Genomic DNA, 20,821 nt, shown 5'->3' with positions numbered 1-20,821 from the left:
TCCGTGCTTGCTAGTTTGGCCACGGCAGTTATATCAGTGGCTAATGGCTAACTGGTTATAGCTGACGGCCAACTAGTCACAGCTGATGACCATCTACTACTGGAGCCAGCACCTTTCCACGTGAGGCCGAGAGCCTAGAAACTGCTCTTTGGGACTCTGTCCCCACAAATTCACACAAAACAAGCAACAGGGGATTCTCCCAGGGGCTTGGCTTCCTCCCTACTGCAGAGCTTGTACAATCTCTCCTCACCAAAACGCCGTTTAATTAATAAAGTGCATCGTAGGACAGAGTGAAACTCGGCCCACCTGCCGACCCCAGATGTCCTGCACGTTCTACCCCTCACACGCTTGCTTACCTACATCGCATGTTGCTGGAGCTGCTGAGGGGGTCGTGAGGGGCTCTCAGGAGTAGACGAACTCCGTGACGTGCCCGCTGCATCTCTGCGGGTGGCGGAAGATTCACAGCTGGGAGCTGAGTCCTGGCCTCTGTAGACCATCTTCCTTGAAGGCGGGCACGTGTGAGCACATGATCTGTGTACGAGGTCTCATTTCCTAGCCATCCTTCTGGAAGCTTGAGCAAACTGGCCATCCTAAGCCTGTGACTGCTGCCATCAAGCTCTTATTCAAAAGCTGGTGGAGGTCCGTCCAGGCCATCTGTCCTTTCACTCGTGTGCCGTGACACTGGGCATGTCAGTGGAAGACAAATCTTACTCAGTGCAAGACAAATCTTACTCAGTGCAGCAGCTTTAAAAAGAAGTGCAGGCACGTTTCAGGCGCCCTGGCAACAGCCGCCCAGCGGCCAGACCACGCCGAATCCTAAACTGCACGTAGTCACGTAGTGACATCATCTCTCTTCACAGATTTCAATCACTACTATTTTTCTAAACTGATTATCAAAAAGAAAAATAAGTATGAATATCAAAGAAGAAAGCTTGAATGTTAGCCTTGAATTATTTTTTCCAAAGGTTTGTGTATTTCCTTTGAATATAAATTAGCATCAGCTCAACCTTTAAATTAAAATTTCTGAAGTATGACTAGTACTTCCTGAAAACTTATAAACCAAAATAGAGAAAACATTTAATAATCCCATTTGTGTTTTATCAAAATAATAAATAACATCAGGATTTAATTTGTTTGTGATAAGATACAGGAAAAATCACATGCAGACTTTCTAAAACCTCACGAATGATCTTCAAATTTCTGATAAATGCTTATCTGTCATATAAACTTTCAATTTATACAGGAGAGATAAGCGTCACAATATGAAGAAATAAATTTCCCTGAACTTTCTTCAAAGAAAAACAAAATGAAAATAAAAAAATACAAATGCTTATAAATTTTTTCCAGGTGTCAACTGAATTGCACAACTGATACAGTTATAGAAAAAATATGTGATTATTTTTAATGATTTATGTATAAAAGAAAAAAATAAGTTTTATGATACAATTTGATAGACTACTTCATACAAAATTTTACCCACATACAGTGCATGTAATTTTTTGCAACATAAAAATTCTAGTCATACATACAAATTCATAAAAGGCAGATATCTTAACTTGAAGCAAAACAGAGTCCATTGAAGGCTGTGGCTAAGTCATTTGAATTTAGTGGAAGAAAAGATTATAAGTGTACGAAGGGCTAGTGACTAAATACCTCCCCTCCCCCAATAAGTATTAAGTATAATCTGATCAAACAGAATTTTATGGTGTATTTTATGGAGAAGAAGACCAGTGTTTCTAAATGGTAGGTCTTAATAGTCTGATCTTGCACTTGGCTTAGAAAATCATATAACTACCTGAGTAAAAGATTCATTTTGGATATCACACTAAGAAAAAACTAAACTGTGCCATCTGTGCTCATCCTTAAAGAAACAAAACCTCCGCAGGCAGTTCTAACACTTAACCTGGCACTCTTGGTTTACATAATAAATACAAGATGTCAGAACCCAGACCTAAGACCAGTAAACATGTCTCCAAATAGTGAAATCCTTTGCACCCACACTTAAAGATGTATTTGCAGAATTATATGTATGTGAAAAACTAAATACAAACCATGTTTTAAAAAAAACAAAAACTGTTTTGCTTTAAAAAATAATTTCTCCCCCAAAATGGTCCTATCAAAAAATGTTGTAAATCCGTGCATCCTTTTAAGTCTTCCTTTTGCCGTTTTCCCTAAGCTACCTGTCTCTCAGGTGCACAGGTGCACACACCTGTGCGAAGGAAAGGACATGGCGCCAGTTCCTTGGAGAGCAAGCCCTCTTCTTACAGAGAACAGGGACTCCTGCCGAGCCCCACCAGCACCACTGTGGGGAAAAGCAGAGGCAAATGCTGAAGGAGAGGACGGCCGGGGACAACCCCATGTCCAGACAAGGTCAGGAAGGCCACCTCGAATCTCCTTTTGAAATTTATGAACTTTAAGGGCTAGAAACACAAGCAAAAGATAATAGGGACCAACAAGAAAATTACACGGAGAAGCACATGCAATTATAGAGAGGCTAAAAGAAAGTTCACATGTCCCTTTATAAAGGTATAGGCTGAAATGAACGCTTTGCAAGTGGAAATGAACTACAAATACAGTTCATTCATTTTCAGGCCTCACTCTATTTATAAAATGCCTATCCTCCTTCATTCAGTGCTTGACTTATGGAAGTCCTGTCACTAGACCTGAAACCTGAAGTCAACGACTACGGTTTGCCTTGGTGTACCAAGGCCACTTACTGCCTGAGAATTCTGGTAATAAACTAAACGCAACAGTCTACTGCAGAAAAACACAGGACAGGCTCGCAAAGAAACTTCTCACACAGACGTTTTGAAGAGCTATTTATAACTAGCAAGTATTCTAGCTGGAGGAAGGTAGGAACACACAGTCTTTTCTATACACTAATACGTCTACAGTTTTAAAGCTCCGAAAATTAGTTGGATAACATTGGAAACCATTCGTTTTCTTAGCAAGCTGACAGTTCAAAAGGAATAATGCTCTACCCTCCTTTTTATTTTCCAACTGATGATGACTTCTAGTCTTTGAGATTCCTGAGCTTTCACCTTCTCGAACTCAAATTGATGCTGTACACCATTTTCTGAATTTTCTCCTCGTTCCTCAGGATGTTGGCCTTCACAGCACAGATCTTGTCTTGCTGGTCTTTAATCAGCTGCTCCAGCTCCACGAGCTGGGCCCGTAAGGGCTCCACGGTGCCGTCTGTGATGCTGCCGGAAACACAACCAGTGGCTGGTAAGTATCCTGGCTCATTTTAGATTTGATGCTTCATTATACACTGAAAGATGACAAAAGGAAACTACTGATCGCATCCAAAGAAAAAGGATAAAATCAGAAACATACTACAATAATGATATAAAGAGGAAAAACCTCACACCTGGGAGAAATCTAGATCATTTTTCACAACTCCCACAACCCAAAATGAAGTTGAACATGAAATTTAGACAGCGCAGGCTGATATTTCTTCAAGTACTTAAGTTACAGATGTCACAGAGCCCGGAGGACGGCAGGGAGGTGAGTAGCGAGACCCAGCAACATGTAGACAGCCCGATATGCCCCCCCCCCCTTGCTGGAATCCCAACCTCAAGGGGAGGCTCACCCAGCCTCAAGGGCTTCCTGGAGGAAGCCTCCATGATTCACTTGCTCAAGACATGACAGGTGGCCTTTCACTACGGGTTAAGTACTGGGGTGACACTAGAAATACTTGGGAAAGCCAGGTCAGACTTAATCTTTCCCTTTAGGTTTTTTAAGCGCATAAATACAAAACAAAAAAACCAACAGCTTCCTACCATCCTACTGTAAAGCAAAACCAGGTTTTTTAGGGAGGAAATGTCTGCAATGATACTTTTTAACACCTTACATCAAAATGTTAAGTGCTAAGCGATTACGGGCCTCCCTGGTTTTAGAAAGTTCACGTTATGCCACTTCACTTTCACAAAAGACCTCTGTTAGCACAGGTTTGAGCTAACCAGAAGAAATCCAAAGGGTTCTTGCTTTTACAAGAAATGCAAAAAGTGAAAATAGCAGTCAGTGCCTGTTTGGCAGCCACCGGTGTGAGGCCCTGCCAGCTCCTCCAGGAGCCAGACGCTGCATCTCAGTGCCAGGCCCAGCTCTCTGACCCCGTCCGGGAGCACCAGTGCTTTACCCATTTACTCTGTGCATCCATTAGCAAGTGTGTCCTACGGCAGCAGAAAAGCTGAAGGGAGCTTCTAAGGGTGTGACACTCAGCATAAAACTGGATGGAACTGAGCGTCGATCACGGTGAAGGACATAAAGGCCTGTGTGCGCTGAACCTGCACCACGCACACCACTTACACACAGAAAAAGAGTCCTGAAAGCTGACGAAGTTACTATCGGTTCTGCAAGCAGCAAAGCGGTCTTAGTCAGAACCCCAATAACGGATAAAATGGACAGTCCATTGCTTGAGTGGACTGACTGGTGGGTGTGTATCTATCGTATCCCTCCTGCTTTGACCACATGACAGGGTTACGTGAGGTTTTACGTGTTATTTGGGATGATTCGGTGGGTGATTTTTTTGGGTCTGGCAATGCTCAAAAATCTTTGCTTTATGCCATTTCGGCTTACGAAAGGTTTCAGAGGAACGCTCTACTTTTGGATGGGGGTGACCATGGATCATTCTAGAATAGGCACCAAAAAGTTCTCAGTGATTTCTAACTTCTTTCATGCTTACATTTTAAAATTTAAGGGGCTTTTTAAGAATAAGCAGACTAATAATAAAGAGTAGGACTTCATTATAATATAGCTTTTTATTATATGGGTTTGGGTATATCACTGAGTCTTATTAAGTGTTTTCTAAAACGCTTAAGGGTTGATATAAAATTATATGCACCCCAGATTCACTGATATAGAATGTCAAACACTTCCCTAAAATAAATCTCTTTTTAGTCACTATTATATTTCTTTCATAGGAGGAATTTCATAATACATTCATTAGCATTTCTTTCAGAGTAAAAAACTAAAATACTTTCCAACTATAAACAGTTATAAAGCTTTGGGGATTTTGATAAAACACATGAAAAACATGGTAGCCAAACTGCAAAGTTCCCTGTATTTTTTAATGTCTGAATCTGTTATGCATGCGAACATGAACTCCAAATCTTCTCCAATTGCTACAAAGCAATGTACACTAGGACAGGAAAGAAGCAGCAACAGGTTTCCTTGGGGGAGGAGGGCTGGGCGCTGGTGCAGGCTTGGCCCCGCCCCCAGTGGCCCCGCCCCCAGTGGCCCCGCCCCCCACTGACCTCTGCTCCTCCCGCAGGGCCTCCGCGTGCCGCTTGTTCTCGCTGTGCCACAGCTGCAGCTCGTGCTGCATGGCGTCCACGTCCTCCTGCAGGTAGTCCATGGTCTTGCCCAGGGGGAGCGCACTCTTGCACAGCGTCTGGATGGACGCGCGGAGCTTCTCTATCTCCTTGGAGACGATGTCCTTTTCCTTCTTCCAGGCAGACTCAAAGACAGGCAACTTCTCCTACAGGCAGTGGGAAAACACAGAGAGAGAGAGAGAGAGCGAGAGAGAGAGCGAGCTAGGCGTCCTCAGTACTCAGGCAGGATGGCAGGGGAGTGGGGACACTGCTGGCTCGAGACCCTCCGGCCTACGTGACACTGCTTTGCTTCTGCGAACGTGAGGCCGGGCCAGCAGCAGCCCCGCCGTGCGTGCGAAGCGCTGTGTGCGCAGTAAGCAGTGTGGGCGAGGGTCCATTCCTTCCCTTGGCAGAGGGTACAGGGCTCTTTACTTGGAAGGCTGTCTGAGGGGCAAATTTCTCTATGTTAAGGTGTTATTTCCCAAATGACCAGAAACTTATAGTAGCTATGGTTACACAAGCTTCGGGACACTAATGATTTTCCCAAATGCACTGCTGAGAAAGGGGCCTGAGCCTGCATCACTACTTGAACGCACCACCTTTCCACCTCAAATGACTCTGAAACCCAGCTTGCCAGGTGAAAGGAGGAAAGGAACCTGCAAGAGAGAAAACTGGTGATGGGGAGGAGAAGGATGAGGGTGTGGCCCACGGCACCAGGCAGGGCCCCGCGGAGGTCAGGCTGACGCTGCACCGAGCCGCTGGCCGAGAAGCCTGCTACTCTGAGGCCTGGGGCCCTCGGGGGCACACTGGTGCGGGGTCGGTCGGGTGGGGTGAGCTCACGCAGCAGGGCTGAAGGAGGTGAGGACCCAGAGGCCACCGGGGAACCTGCTTTGGTTTTGGCCTGGAGTTCGTTGACAAGCAACTTCAGGATTCTCTTTATATGAGCTTTTATCACAGACATCTCTGAATTTCAAAAAGTGATGCAAGTTGATAATAATGAATAAGCAGTTTGCTTGGGACTCCTGTCCTGGGAAAATGAACGCTGTTGGCTCAGGAAGCCCTCCCCGACGCTCCTGCTCCTCAGCCTGCTTGTGGCCTGCCGGCGTTACCCACTCCGAGTACGAGGCAAAGGCATTCAGTTATAATCGAAGGCTTATGTCTTACGTTTGAACTTGCTTTACTACGTTATGTAACCACTGTGTTACTTCTAATGCCGGTTTCACACTGCAGGCTCCAAGAGGGCAGGGACCCCTGTCTGGATCCGCTGTGGTCCATACAGTGGCTCCTTAAATATTTGTCAAGTGAACAAATGAAGTGAATAAATAATTCACTGCCAACCCTAGCCCCACCACCTGCTGACTTCTGGCAAACACATGCAAAGCCTGAACACACCTGGCACACTGGAAATGTTAAATGAAAATAAAAGGTGAAACTCGTGGCGCTAGTGAGTGAGTTCAGCAGGGCTGCATGATATAAGATAAACATACAAAAATCAGCTGTGTTTCCATTTGCTCAAAAAAGGGAAAATACTAGATGTAAATCGACCAAAATGTGTATAGAACTTGTATACTGCAAACTACGTAATGCAGATGAAAGAAATCAAAGAAGATCTAAATAAATGGAGAGACATACCATGTTCATCAATTACAAGATTCAACATGGTAAAAATGTCAATTCTCCCCAAACTGATATACAGGTTTAACACAATTCCTATAAAAATGTCAAATTTTGTTTTGGATATAGACAAGGTTATCTTAAAATTTATGTGGAGAAGCAGAGGACCTGCAAGAGCTAAAACCTTAGAAAGAGAAGACTAAGGAGGGAGCAGCCAGTCTACCCAATTTCAGGACTTAGGATGTAGCTACAGTAAGCAAGGCAGTGTGTGCTGGCAGGACAGACACACAGACCAATGAATCAGAACAGAGAATCCAGAAACAGATCCACGCCAATAGGCCCAACGGATGTTTGACAAAAGTGCAAAAGCAACGCAGTGGAGGAATGGAGTCTTTCAACATATGGCACCCGCACAATTGGACACCCACATGGGGGAAGTGAACCCTGACCGAAGCCTCCACACCTTACACAGAAGGTAGCTCCAAATAGATTGTGGACTTAAATGTAAAATGTAAAACTATGAACCTTTTAGAAAAAAGGAGGAAATCTTTGGGATGTAGGGCCAGGCAGAGTTCTCAGACTTGACACCAAAAGCACAATCCATTAAAGGAAAAACTGGTAAAATGGACTCTATGAAAATTTAAAACTTTCATTGTGCAAGAAACCCTGTTGCGAGGATGAAAGATGAGTTAGAGAGTGAGAGAATATATTTTCAAACCGTAGATCTGACAAAGAACTAGTATCTAGAATATATAAATTCTCCAAACTTAACAGCAAAAAGCAAACAATCCAATTAAAACATGGGCAAAAGACATGAATAGACATTTCACCAAAGAGGACACACAGATAGAGGACAAGCACGTGGAAAGATGTTCAAGGTCATTACCCCTTAGGAAAATGCGAACTAAAACCACACTGAGATGCCATCACTCCTCAACCATCAGAATGGCTAAAATCAGTACGGTGACACCACCACATGCTGTGAGGACGCAGAGAAGCCGGACCCTCGTACACGGCTGGTGGGACTGTAAAATGGTGCAGCTGCTCTGGAAAACAGTGTGGCAGTTTCTGTAAAAACCTAACATGCAATTAGCACAAGGCCCAGCAAGTGTTCTCCTAGAGAAATGAGACTCGTATTCACACAAAAACCTGGACACAGATGTGTACAGAGGCTTTATTCGAAGCACCCAAACCTGGAAACGGCCCACGGCGCTCACCAGGTGAAGAGTTAAATGAACGGCTACATCCACACCACGGACGGCTACTCGGCCATAGAAAGGGGTGGACCGCTGACTCCCACAGCCGCCTGCGTCTCAGAGAATTATACTGAATGAAAGAAGCCCGTCTCAGAGGATTACACGCTATATGATTCCACTTACAGAACATCCTTGAAACAACAAAATCAGAAAGATGGAGAATAGATTGTGGTTGCCAGGGGTTAAGAAGGAGGTGGGTGGCAGGTGTGGGTGTGGTTGTGAAAGGACAGGAGGGATGCTTGCCGTGATGGAAAGGCTCTGTATCTTGACTGTATCACGGGGAGCACGACTGGTGTGACATTACACTACGGTTGTGCAAGATGTCAGCGGTGGGGAAAACTCAGGAAAAGGACCTGGGATATCACTGTGATTTCTCACAAGTGCACGTGAATCTACAGTTACCTCAAAATAAGTTTAAGGAGAGCAAAAGGGAAATGGCAACATAAATGCCTTTAAAATGCTGCATGATGAACACGACTCTGATACAATTATAAATTACTTCCCAAGAAAACGTGTTGACTTTATTATAGGCAGATGAATAAATCTCTCATTGACTTAGTTGAGAAATAGACAGTGCTATATAAGCCCATTCATACTGATTACTAAGAATTCTAATGTCTTCAGCACATGTGGACTCTACTGTAAAACTGTTTAGGGCTCAGAACCCAGGATGGGAGACGAACATACATAAATGTCGTAGGGATCCCTGAGTTACAAGGTGAAGAGGACGCTGTGGCTATGTGGTCCGGCCCCTCCATTCCACGTTGCCTCGTCCAGCTCTATGTCCCTGCACCGCAGAGCCGAGCAGAACTTGGAACACTAATCATAAAGTTTATAACTTTATTTTTAAGAGGTCAAGAATTTAAAATAAGATACATCTGGGTTCGGGTTCTGATAGTCAAGAGAGACTTATTGCTGCAAACTCGTCGCTGCAAAACATCAAAATTCTGGCATTTTTCAAACTTTCATTTGAATGGCCGTGGCAGGGTGGGGGTGAATAGGTCAGGCGGTGATTATGTGCTTAGAAAAGCACACCCTCTGACGACAGACTGATTTATACACCGCTTATGCAGCTCCATCAGCAACTTTCCAGGAGAACGTAACCATTACAAACCCGTTTCATGGACTTAAGATGTACAATAAAATCTGAGAACCTACTACCACACTCACCACTCAGGAATCAGTCATATGCAATATGCTTAGTTTTTGAAAACGAAAGACTGAAAAATAATGAAACTATGTAATGACAGAAAATACCACCTAAAACCCCCAGAACACGGGAGGACTGGTGGGGAAGGCAGTGCGTGGCCGGGAACAAGCGCTCTGCAGTCGTGAGGCCAGTGCCAGCCCAGCTTCCCCACCTCCTCATGCGACGGCCTCGGGAGCCTGACCAAGCGCTGTGCCTCAGTTTCCTCACAGTAAGATGGAAGTAAAAACGTTCACTCTGCAGCTAAGATTAAACGGGGTAACATGAAACGGGCAGCTCAGTGTCTCGCACACAGGAAACTCTCCATAAAGCTGACCGTGGTCCTAAGTTTATCCACACGAAGAACAATGCCACAAAGCCCCAAGCTGGCTGCCGTGAGGAAGCAGCTCGCACCGCGAGGCACCGTGGCGGCCATGGGCGCACACGGGAAAATACGAGTGTGGTTATGTATTGTCAGCACCAACGAACAGGTGGTTATGTCCAGCTCCAGGAAGACAAGTCCTGTCATCAAAACGCCATTTATCTTACTTACTGACACAGTCCCTGCCCATCTCCATTTTGTAAGTATAAATAAGCCACACCATGAAATCAGACCTCAAAACTCTTTCCTGAAAGATGCAATTCTGAGCTCAGACACCCTCCCGGAGCCATGCTGGCTGGCCTGAGCACGTGGCTGTGGCACCCTTGTCATGGGATCGGTTTCTACAGGCAACAGAGGGGTGGCAGCCATGTGTGTTTCACGGGCCATGTGTCCGCCCTCCGGTGCCCTCCTTTTGCTGCAGGCTGCAGACGATTTACTAAGCTGGTTTCTGGCAGGATGCTTCTGGCAAAGAACAGAGGGGGCCAAAAAAACTATATACATTTTACGAAAGGAAAAAACTATATTAAAATTGTAATAATATGTACCGATAACAAAAGGTGAATACAAATCGTATGTATACATTTTTTTGGCACCCCGGTATAAGCACTTTAGAAAAAGTGACTTTCCAAGAGTTTTCAGTAAATTACTTTGGGACTTAATCTTATTTGCATTTACCACATCCACACTTGTCCCCAGAGTGATTTTTAAATCTAAAAATATTTATTATACATCAGACAAATAAAAACCATTGACCTGAGAGATTTGCTTCTCTAAGTTCAATGTCAATGCTTTAGGAGAAGAAAGTACTATTTCTAAAATGATGCCTCAAGCAGGACCCGTAGACACTGCCAGCCATCTACAGGAGCAAGATTTGGGGTGCAACAGGGGGGCTGGTGGCACCTGCCCCTGGATCTGAGGGTCCTGCACACCCTGAGCAGGGCTTTCCCTACAGGAAGCAAACCCAATAAACAAAGCTGTGATTAACCGGGGGGTAATAAATCAGAGTGAGTATGTGCTTTAAATAACATACTCAATTCGGAAGCTACCTCTGCCGCCGGACGCTCTTAACATGGCGACTTCGCTGGGTTCCAACACCTACAACAGGCAGAACTGGGAGGATGCGGACTTCCCCATTCTGTGCCAGACGTGTCTTGGAGAAAACCCGTATATCCGAATGACCAAAGAAAAATATGGGAAGGAATGCAAAATCTGTGCCAGGCCATTCACAGTGTTTCGCTGGTGCCCTGGGGTCCGCATGCGTTTCAAGAAGACCGAAGTGTGCCAAACCTGCAGTAAATTGAAGAATGTCTGTCAGACCTGCCTCTTAGATCTAGAGTATGGCCTCCCCATCCAGGTTCGTGATGCAGGGTTGTCTTTTAAGGATGACATGCCAAAGTCAGATGTCAACAAAGAGTACTACACACAGAATATGGAGAGGGAGATTTCTAACTCTGACGGGACACGGCCAGTTGGCATGCTGGGGAAAGCCACATCCACCAGTGACATGCTGCTCAAACTGGCCCGGACCACACCCTACTACAGAAGGAATCGACCTCACATTTGCTCCTTCTGGGTGAAAGGAGAATGTAAGAGAGGAGAAGAATGTCCATACAGACATGAGAAGCCTACAGATCCAGATGACCCCCTTGCTGATCAGAACATTAAAGACCGGTACTATGGAATCAATGACCCTGTGGCAGATAAGCTGCTAAAGCGGGCTTCAACAATGCCTCGTCTGGACCCGCCAGAGGATAAGACCATCACCACTCTATATGTTGGTGGTCTGGGTGACACCATTACCGAGACAGATCTAAGAAATCATTTCTATCAGTTTGGAGAAATCCGGACGATCACCGTTGTACAGAGACAACAGTGTGCTTTCATCCAGTTTGCCACAAGGCAGGCTGCAGAAGTGGCTGCGGAGAAGTCCTTTAATAAGTTGATTGTCAATGGCCGTAGACTCAACGTGAAATGGGGAAGGTCCCAAGCAGCCAGAGGAAAAGAAAAAGAGAAGGACGGAACCACAGACTCTGGGATCAAGCTAGAGCCCGTTCCAGGACTGCCAGGAGCTCTTCCTCCTCCTCCTGCAGCAGAAGAGGAGGCCTCTGCCAACTACTTCAACCTACCACCCAGTGGTCCTCCCGCTATGGTGAACATTGCCCTGCCGCCACCTCCTGGTATTGCCCCGCCCCCACCCCCAGGTTTTGGGCCACACATGTTCCACCCAATGGGACCACCACCTCCTTTCATGAGGGCTCCAGGACCAATCCACTATCCTTCTCAGGACCCTCAAAGGATGGGAGCTCATGCCGGGAAACACAGCAGCCCCTAGCACATTGTCATCACTCTCGGGCTCTACGGAAGACAGGGCGCTTAAAAATCCCAGTAAATGAATCTTGGAATAAATATATTTTTCCTCCCTTTGTAGTTTCCGTGGTAGCTAAATGTGTTCAGATATGGGCAGCCAGAGAATGACACCCATGCTTTGATTGATGGACCTCAAATAAGCTGCCACGAACACGTCTGGTTACTACTATAACATTACTAATAAAACTTAATGCCTGTTCCCTTTAACTTCTGTGTGGAACAAGCAGTGGGGTGAATTGGAATGTCCAACCAGAGTGACCATCCCAATTATATGTTCATTTTGTATTTCTGGGGGTGGGGGGAATTGACCTGTAGTAAAAATCTTTTGACCATTTTTATGTCCATTGGATATTTCCCTTTTTACCATCTGGAAAAAGATTACTAGTACTAATCATTGTAGTGGCATGAGTGTGATTTAACACATCTGAAGTCACACCCTCAGAAAGACAAGTGGAAACTGGCAGACTGAGCACAGCCCAGGTCTCTTACCTCTCCTTTCCTCATTGATTAACAAAGGGATCTGGCTGATGGTTTCACACAAGTAAATGCTGTGCTACCAAAAGAAAACTCAAGTAGAAGCTATTTTTTAATTCTATCAGTCGGATGGAAACGTGTCGTGGAGCTGTGTATCATTGAAGAAACCTGGTGTCTGGGATGAAATTATTTTAAAGAACTTCCTGTAAAACACTTTCACCAACTGTGAAATGGAAAGCATTGGAGTGTGTTTGAATGGAAGACTTGTGACCTTCAGCTGGAACTTTGACCTTCGGCATTCGCCTTCGTGTGTTGCATTTTCATTCCCTGCTTCTGGGCAGGGGACTCTGGTCTTTGAATGTTTGGGTAGAACTGAATTGTAGATGGTAAAAATAATTTGATGTTTTGTTATGTTTTTTGTTTTTAAAAAATTAAAATGGGTCAATTTTCAAAAAAAAAAAAAAAAAAAAATAACATACTCTTCTGTGACCTCAGGCACTAACCTAGACAATCTGTCAAAGTGCCTTGTTTTCATAAACCGAGGAATGCCTGCATCCAAGTTACAACAGGAAAGCAGAGACCAACAGAGTAACTATTCGAGTGTTCTGTTCACCCAGAAATATCACAGCGCCAAACTCCTATGGGAACCATACATTCATCTCTGATGCAGGTCACACCGGCTATCGTGAACGCACAGTGAAACAGTCTGCAATCAAACACGTTAGCCTTTACACACACACAGAAAAGCACACAAAACAGAACGCACGGTGTAACAAAATGATAGATGTAATACCTGCAGCCTGGGTCAAGACAGCAAGGCCGCCGGGGTCCCCGAGGCCTAAGGTCACCACCGTGATGCCTGGTGCTGAACCAGCCTGGGTGTACAGCATGCCCTGCTGTTTGGTCCCCTGCTCGCCTGCGGCATTCGTACAGGGCAGATGGCATCGCAGTGCCCACCCGTGTGTGTCAGCCTCTCCTCAACAGTAAATTTAGGAATCAACAAGGAGTCACAAGCACGTGTATTTCATTCACTTGCTCTGCTGAATGGCATTTAATTTTATCTATTCACCCTCGCGACTGCCGATGGACGTTTACAAACGATGCAACTCTGAATACTCTTATCTACGTCCCCCTGCAGGTTCTGCAGGAAATGCACCCAGAAGAGGCACTGCCGGGTCACAGGGCATGTGTGTCTTCAATCTTAGGACAATGTCAAACAGTTTTCCAAAATGGGGACACCAACTTACAACTATTTTTCATGAAACAACATTGTATTTCTATGTGTAGAAAAGGACACAGGCTCCTGCAGCATTTCCGCAATCCAACAACTGTGAGCAATGACAGTGAACCATTCCACTGGCAGCAGACAGACAACTAACGCTGCACGTCGGGGACATATATGACAACATGTGAACAATCTTCCAGGTGAGAAAGTCTGCTCGCTGCAGCAACTACAGATAAGAAATCAGCATGAGCAGGAAGCTTCTAGAATGCCTGCATGAGAAGCTACACCATGTGAGGGTTAACTGCTCAGACCAGGCCAGATGGATCTGGGGTGCCAGCCTACCTCTGCAACTTAATGTTACATAACCTTGGACGAGATGACCTCTGTGCCTCAGTTTCCTAACCTAGAAAATGGGGATAACCTATCTCACAGATTACTTCGAGGCTTAAATGAAGCGACGCATGCAATTCCCTAATCGTAAGAAGTACGCTATAAATGTTAGCTAATTGTCCACACTGACGGGGAAGCTCCCATGGGAGAAGAAATGCACGTAAGGAGCCCTTGAGCTGGTGCAGAGCACAAGTTCTTAACTGTGAAGTACGTCCATGAACATCACTCCCCGGACTAGACCCGAGGAGCCAGCCCTCCTGGACATTAGTGTAAGGTCAGAGGAGGAGGCCGGGCTGAGACCCGGTGGGGTCACGGGCTGAATGAAGCCAGGTTAGTTACAGAACACAGAAGACAGTGTTCAGATTGGCCTTTCTCACTGACCCGAAAAATGGAAATAATTTACAAATCATCTGATCACACGGAGAACTGGTCATACTGACATTAACAGAGCAAGCGGGCAACAGGGAGGCAGAACTCAACTTCTCAGCGGAAACGCTCCCTTCTCTACGCAAAGTTTAACGCAATAAGAACGCGACCTTACTGCCCTAGAACTGGTCCTTTTGGGCATTTTTACGAAAGCCTCTTCTCACACGTTTATCTTCCAGATGAACCTTAAAATACTCTCTGCCAAGTTCCAAAACAGCCATTGAATATTTACTGGAATCACATTAAATTTATAAATAAATTGGAGGGAAACGACATCTCTGTAATATTGAGTTTCCCATCCAGGAACACAAGGCCTTGATTTTTTCCAGACCTTTTCCATTTCTTGGTAAAATTCCTTGGCTTCCCAATCCAGTTACTAGAAACGCCTTGTTAGGCGCAGACATGCCCCTATAAGTGACAATGTTATCTCCAGGTCGGGAGGAGACTGTGGTTTCCCACTGCGTATTGCTGACATGCAGGAAAAATACTGACTTGTGTACATTTATTTTGTCACTGGTCATCATTTTTTTTCCTAACAGTTTTAACTTTGGGGGGATTGAGTTACTTGATAGGCTGCTGTCATCGTCACAGAATGACGATCCTGTCTTCCCTCTGGAATGGAACCTCCTTTATTTGTGCACTGACAGAACCTCCAGAAATCTAAACAGGGTGACACTGTCCCTGACGCAGGTCCTCTTGTCCCCAACGTGAGGAGATACCTTTCTATTCTTAGTTCACTATGAGTTTCTAGTCATAATGGATGTTGAATTTTTATATGTGCCATTCATTCTTAAGAGATAACACACGAGTGATTTTATTTGGCTCAAGAATCATTTTTAGGTTAAATGTAAGATAAGTAAGCCCATGTTCAACGATGCTACAACAACCAGCCTGAATTTTTTTCAATTGAAAGAAGTGGCTCTTTACTGGATGTGGCAGCACAGATGAAGAAGAAACACTGACTCCGAAAGGAAACAGGCGGAAACACACTTACCTAGTAGGGAACAGAGCATTCAGAGCTGGAATACATTCTATTTCACTATTAACTATCTGTTACAATACATGCTTTAGAAAAAAACAAGATCTGTAATTCCTAACCATGAAGTTTTGTTCTTACAGAATAAACACAAAGAGTAAAAGGAAGGAAATTTTAAAAATTGGAGGTATCAGTAAAGCAAAGATTCAAAGAGAAGATCAATAAAGTCAAAAGTTGGTGGTTTAAGAAAACTGACAAATTACTGAAAGAAAATGATTTCAGGAAAAGAAAAAAAGCACAAATAAGGAGAATTATTAATAAAGAGAGAACAAACTAAACTACAAATAGAGATGTTTAAAAGAATTCTATCAAGATGTTTTTACAAACTTGGACATTTTAAGAGAAACTGATAACTAGAAGTTAAGAAAAAATAGAAAGGCTGAATACTCCCATAATTAATACAGAAATAAAAGCAGTGGTTTCAACTTTTCCCACAAAAGAAACACCGTGTTCAGACAGTTTTACAGGTAAGTCCCCAACAAGTTATCCACAAACAATATCATTCCATCATCGATCATCTATTCTAGAGAAAAAAGCCATCAATGTTAGTTAACAAATTAAATATAACTGAATCATTTTAATCATTGCAGAAAATGCATTTAATAAAATTCAACACGCATGCATGACAAAGCCCCATACGGGGGGAAAAAATTGTACTTTCTCCATCTGTTTGCTACAACAAATATCAGAAAAGGGTAAATTTCAGAAGCATCCCATCGAAGTGAGGAAGGAAACTCATTCCCATTAGTTGCCAGAGCAATCAGACAAGAAAAAGAAAAGCAGGAGGACAGGCAAGGAGGAAGTGAGCCGCCAGGACTTAGCGGTGACGAGAACAACAGGGTGGCACGGGGAACAGCAGGGCCCCTGCCCCGGGTGACCGCCCACGTGCCCAGGTGCGCCACCGCTCCCCACCCCCACAGCCTTGGACCAGCCCCTCAGCCTCCGGGTGCCCCGGCCCGTTTCTCACCATCATATGTGTCAGTACCGGCCGCTGGTACAGCGTAAAAACACAAAAGAATCAACACACATTTTGAAAAGTTTATCAAGGAAGCTGGTTGTGAGTCATGGACATTCCTACCTACCAGCAACAAAGAATTAGAAAACAAATTTAAATTAGACAGTATTTACAACAGCAGGATAAACTCCAGAGCACCCAGATGCAAATCTGACAAGAGACGCTCACATCCTCCACCGACTACAGCATCAGCATCTACTGAGACATTAAAGAAGGCCAATAAACGGCGAGTGTCATGCAGGAATGCTCCCACTGCAATCCAGGGGGCTGGTGACAGTACCTGCATGGAAGCACAGAGGACCAATCGCCAGCCAAGCTACCAGAGGGGCCTGATTATAAAGCTACAGTGATGAAAGCAGGGTGGACTGGGAATGGGGGTGGGGAGGGCTCTGGCCTGCAGGCTGGTCTAACACCCATTGTTTCTGTGCAGCCCAGGAGCTAAGAACGGTTTTTACACTTTTAAATAGTTGCAAACATTATTTAAAGAGTAATATTTTGTGACATGCGTGGAAGTTGTATAAAATTCCCATCTCAGCATCCATAAATAAAGTTTTTTTGGAGCCCAGCCACACTCATTCCTCAGCATGTAGCCTGCAAGGGCAGCACTGAGTACTGGGGATAGAGACTACAAGGCTCTCTCCGCTGAAAATACTGACTACCTGCCCCTATGCAGAAAAAGTTTGCTGACCGCTGCTGCACAGAATCTGGAAAAAGCCCCACATATGGCAGATCAGTGTGGAAACGAGGGAAAGTTGGGTATCCATATGGGGCAAAAACGGCACCTCTGTCTCACAACAGGCAGGAAAATCAATCCCAGGTGGATTAAGGACCCGAATGTCAAAACAGAGCTTTAATTTTTTAAACAGAAGAAATATCTTTCTGACCTTAGAGAAGCACTTCTTAACTAAGACACAAAAACCACTAATCATAAGACATAAGACTGAGAAATTTGACGAGATTAAAATTAAGACTCAGTCATCAAAACACCTTAAGGAAAGTGAAGAAAAAACTAGAGCATAAATGATGATTTTAATGTGGGTTTGCCACCTTCGACCCTCCACCCTCCCACCTACTACTACGACGTTATTTTTCTATACAACTAATTTTCTGAAACCCGGTTTAGGGCTTTTCCATTCAATTCTGTAGTAATAGTTATGCTCAGTTCTATTTGCTTAACTGGCTTACGGCTCCATTTGAATTCATTTCGTCCATACCACTGGTGCCCAATAGAAACACGAGAGTCACATATATAATTTAACATTTTCTACCAGTTTCATTAAAAAAGTAAAAAGAAATAGGTGAAACTAATTTCAGTGAAGTTTATTTAACTCAATTTATCCAAAATACTGTTTCAACATTAGTCAATACAAAGAATACTGACGAGATACTTTATGTTGCTCTTTTCCTTCTAAGTGTTTGAAGTCCGCTGTGCCTTTCACACTTAGAGCACATTTCCGTTTGGACCAGGCACTTTTCAAGTGCGCCAACGCCACCTGTGACAAGGGACCGCTGCACAGGTCACAGGGGTCTACACGCGGCCTTTCCAGAGGGGTGGGCTTCGAGCTGCTTGTTCATGTTTGCTTTCTGATCTCTCAGTTATCCAGACAGACTATATTTCGGGCAACTTTTTTTTCAAGAATACAAGAGCAATGTTTTTTGAGCCCTTGCATCAGCCTGGGTATGTCTTTCGTTGTTTCTACCTGTGAAACACCAACCTGACTAAATAATAAGGATCTGGGGGCCAGTTGTTTTTCTCCAAATGTGGCAGCTCCTGTCCCACTTTCTTGGGCACCTGGGCTACAGACAAGTATAAAAGCAAATCTGACTCTAGTTCCCTTGAAAAAAACCTACTGTTCCCTGCCCTACAGTGTACTCACTGGATGGTGCTTTGTTTTGTTGTTTTTATAAAACCCTTTTATCTCAACAGTATTGCCAATATTGTGAGTTCCCTTTTTTGCCCAGAACATAAAAGCACTTTTGAGAGCAGGCTCATAGCAGGTTAAGCTTCTTGCTTTCATCAATGTACCAAGTGCCTCTAAAAGGCACACATTCATTTAACAGCATATGAATCGATGTCAGAAAGCTATGCAAACCACATTCCTATCACACTTGCCTTGGAAATTGGTATTACTGTCTAACCCACAGGGCAGACAGCTATACCTGCTCCCCATGCTCAGGGGCCTGCGACCAGGCCGGGCCGCCAGGGCTTAGCACCAGGATGGCAACCCCAGTGGTTGTGCGGGGTTCACCCAGGCTATAGCCCCTCCTTACCAGGCCCCTTTCCTCCCTGAAGCCTTGTGGAAAATGTCCGCTACTCCTGTAACGCTCTGTTCCAACTTCTTCATTCCTGCCCAGTGCTTCCTCACGTTTTATCACGTGTTCCCATCCATTTCCCTCCTTCTCTGCTAACTCTTGTTCAGTCAGCAGTTAGTGACAACTTACTTGTGTCCAGTGCTATGTGCGCAGGAAAGGGAAATGAGACACATTGGTCTGTACCTTACGAGAGTCCCTTCCGAGGGCAAGTCAGGAACGGTCTCTTTCTGCCCCTTTTCCTCCTGAACCCCCCGGTGGGCAAAGCCAGGGAAGCATCAGCACGAGGGTGCGGGGTGGGGAGTGTGGGCCCAGCGTGTGGAAGGAGGGAGGGCACCAGGGAGGAGGGGCCGCAGACAGCACAGGCTGTCTAGACCGGGAGTGACCGGGAGCTCACCCCTGGGGCGAAAGGGGTGCTGTCAGAGCCCAAGGTGGGTGCACACAGCATCCACACCGGCCGGGGTGCAGAGCAGCAGAGAGAGACTGGTTACCAGGGATACTGAGCCAGGGTTCACACTGCTCAGGGAGGGAATTACAAACACAGAAGGGGGTAACTAGAGTGAGCCCTCTGGTGTACGTGTACACACACACACACAAGCACATGCACACACACACATAACACACATGCACACGTACACACACGTGCGCACACATGCACTTTTTTCTCCAGTTCTGACCACTGAGAGGGCCTGAGAGCCGAAACATTCCAAAAGCAGGGAGCACATGTTGCGAACACATCTGGGTTCTAAACATCGTCTCCACTAAAAGGAACCAGGAGAAGCGGCTGAGGCAGTGGAAGTACACAGAGGCCGCAAAGGAAGGGGAGCTGAGGAACGCTGGTGACTGAAAGGACGCCAGAGCCGATCTGAAGGAGACTCCACCGGCCAAATCAAAATAATGAGTGAGAGAGTACGCAACCCGCTGAATAAAGTTGGAAACCATGAGCCCACAGGGACAAATAAATGATTAAATTGAAGGTTAGAGAAGAACAGGACACTTACACTGCTTCATAGTACTTCTGAACAAAATATTAGTAATTACAAAGTGAGAAGGAGTAACCTGACAGTGGCGAAGCTGGCAGACTCGTTCTAATCAAGAGACCCAGGCGAGAGCCAGCAGCGGTGGGACAAACACGCGCTGCGCAACAGGATTCTGCGAGAAGAGCTCCGTCTGGATCTAACCCTGAGGACACATCAGAGACCCGAACTGAGGGACCTGCTACAAAGTAACTGTCTTGTAATCCTCCAAGTGGTAAAGGTTGTGAGTTAAGGAAAGACCTACAGACTGTTTCCCACTGAGAGAGCGGACAGAGGGCTTGCTGGAGGGTCAGCTGTATCGGTGTCCATTTTGTAGTTCGGGGGCCCTGTGGTGGTGACGCAGAAGGTCCCTATTTGTAGAAATCAGTCAAGTATTTGGCAGTGATGTCAGCAATTAGTTCTCAAACAGTTTAGGGGAAAACTCCTTTGTACTGACATGCAGCTCTCCTGTGAGTGTAAGATGACTGAGAGTTGGCTGCGGCAGCAGACCCAGGCCTGGCATGTCGCAGAAGCTCGCCAAACTCGGGGTCCTTCGGGTCCCTGCTACCACGCCCAGGATGGGCAATCGGAGGCCGTTCCTCCGTAGTCCCTGAGCTGACTTCACCTACTCGAGGGCTGAGGGCTGAACCACGACGGCACCCAAGGGGGCAGAGGGACAGACCCTGTGAGGACGACAGTTACACACGCTCCACTTTCACACTGAACATCCCGATCGGTTATCTCTGGAGTAGCTGAAAGTTCTCAAAAGTGCCCTTCACAGCTTTAAAGGTTGGACCTGCTTCTACGTCTGT

General features: G+C 45.3%; 2 protein-coding genes across 3 annotated transcripts in view; one reads left to right on the top strand and one right to left on the bottom strand.

Moving 5' to 3' along the window:
- Positions 1-1,076: 1,076 nt before the first annotated feature.
- Positions 1,077-20,821, bottom strand: part of TRAF3IP1 (TRAF3 interacting protein 1) — a 54,474-nt gene continuing 34,729 nt past the window's right edge. The window contains exons 14-15 of one of the 2 annotated variants that reach the window (XM_074315953.1): positions 5,256-5,479; positions 1,077-3,203 (exon numbers count right to left, since the gene is read on the bottom strand). In XM_074315953.1, the coding sequence (XP_074172054.1) occupies positions 3,038-3,203; positions 5,256-5,479 (390 nt within the window). In that variant the 3' untranslated portion in view covers positions 1,077-3,037. Of the gene's footprint in view, positions 3,272-5,255; positions 5,480-20,821 lie in introns of both variants that reach the window. The other variant, XM_074315957.1, reaches the window with a different exon arrangement.
- Positions 10,788-13,056, top strand: LOC141567704 (pre-mRNA-splicing factor RBM22). The gene has a single exon (XM_074315967.1). The coding sequence runs from the start codon at positions 10,820-10,822 to the stop codon at positions 12,080-12,082; it is 1,263 nt and encodes a 420-aa protein (XP_074172068.1). The 5' UTR covers positions 10,788-10,819; the 3' UTR covers positions 12,083-13,056.

The sequence above is a fragment of the Rhinolophus sinicus genome, linkage group LG01 (genome assembly GCF_036562045.2).
Source record: "Rhinolophus sinicus isolate RSC01 linkage group LG01, ASM3656204v1, whole genome shotgun sequence".
NCBI lineage: Eukaryota > Metazoa > Chordata > Mammalia > Chiroptera > Rhinolophidae > Rhinolophus > Rhinolophus sinicus.
The sequence above is the reverse complement of the archived record's forward strand: the minus strand, read 5'-3'. Positions and strand labels throughout refer to the sequence as shown.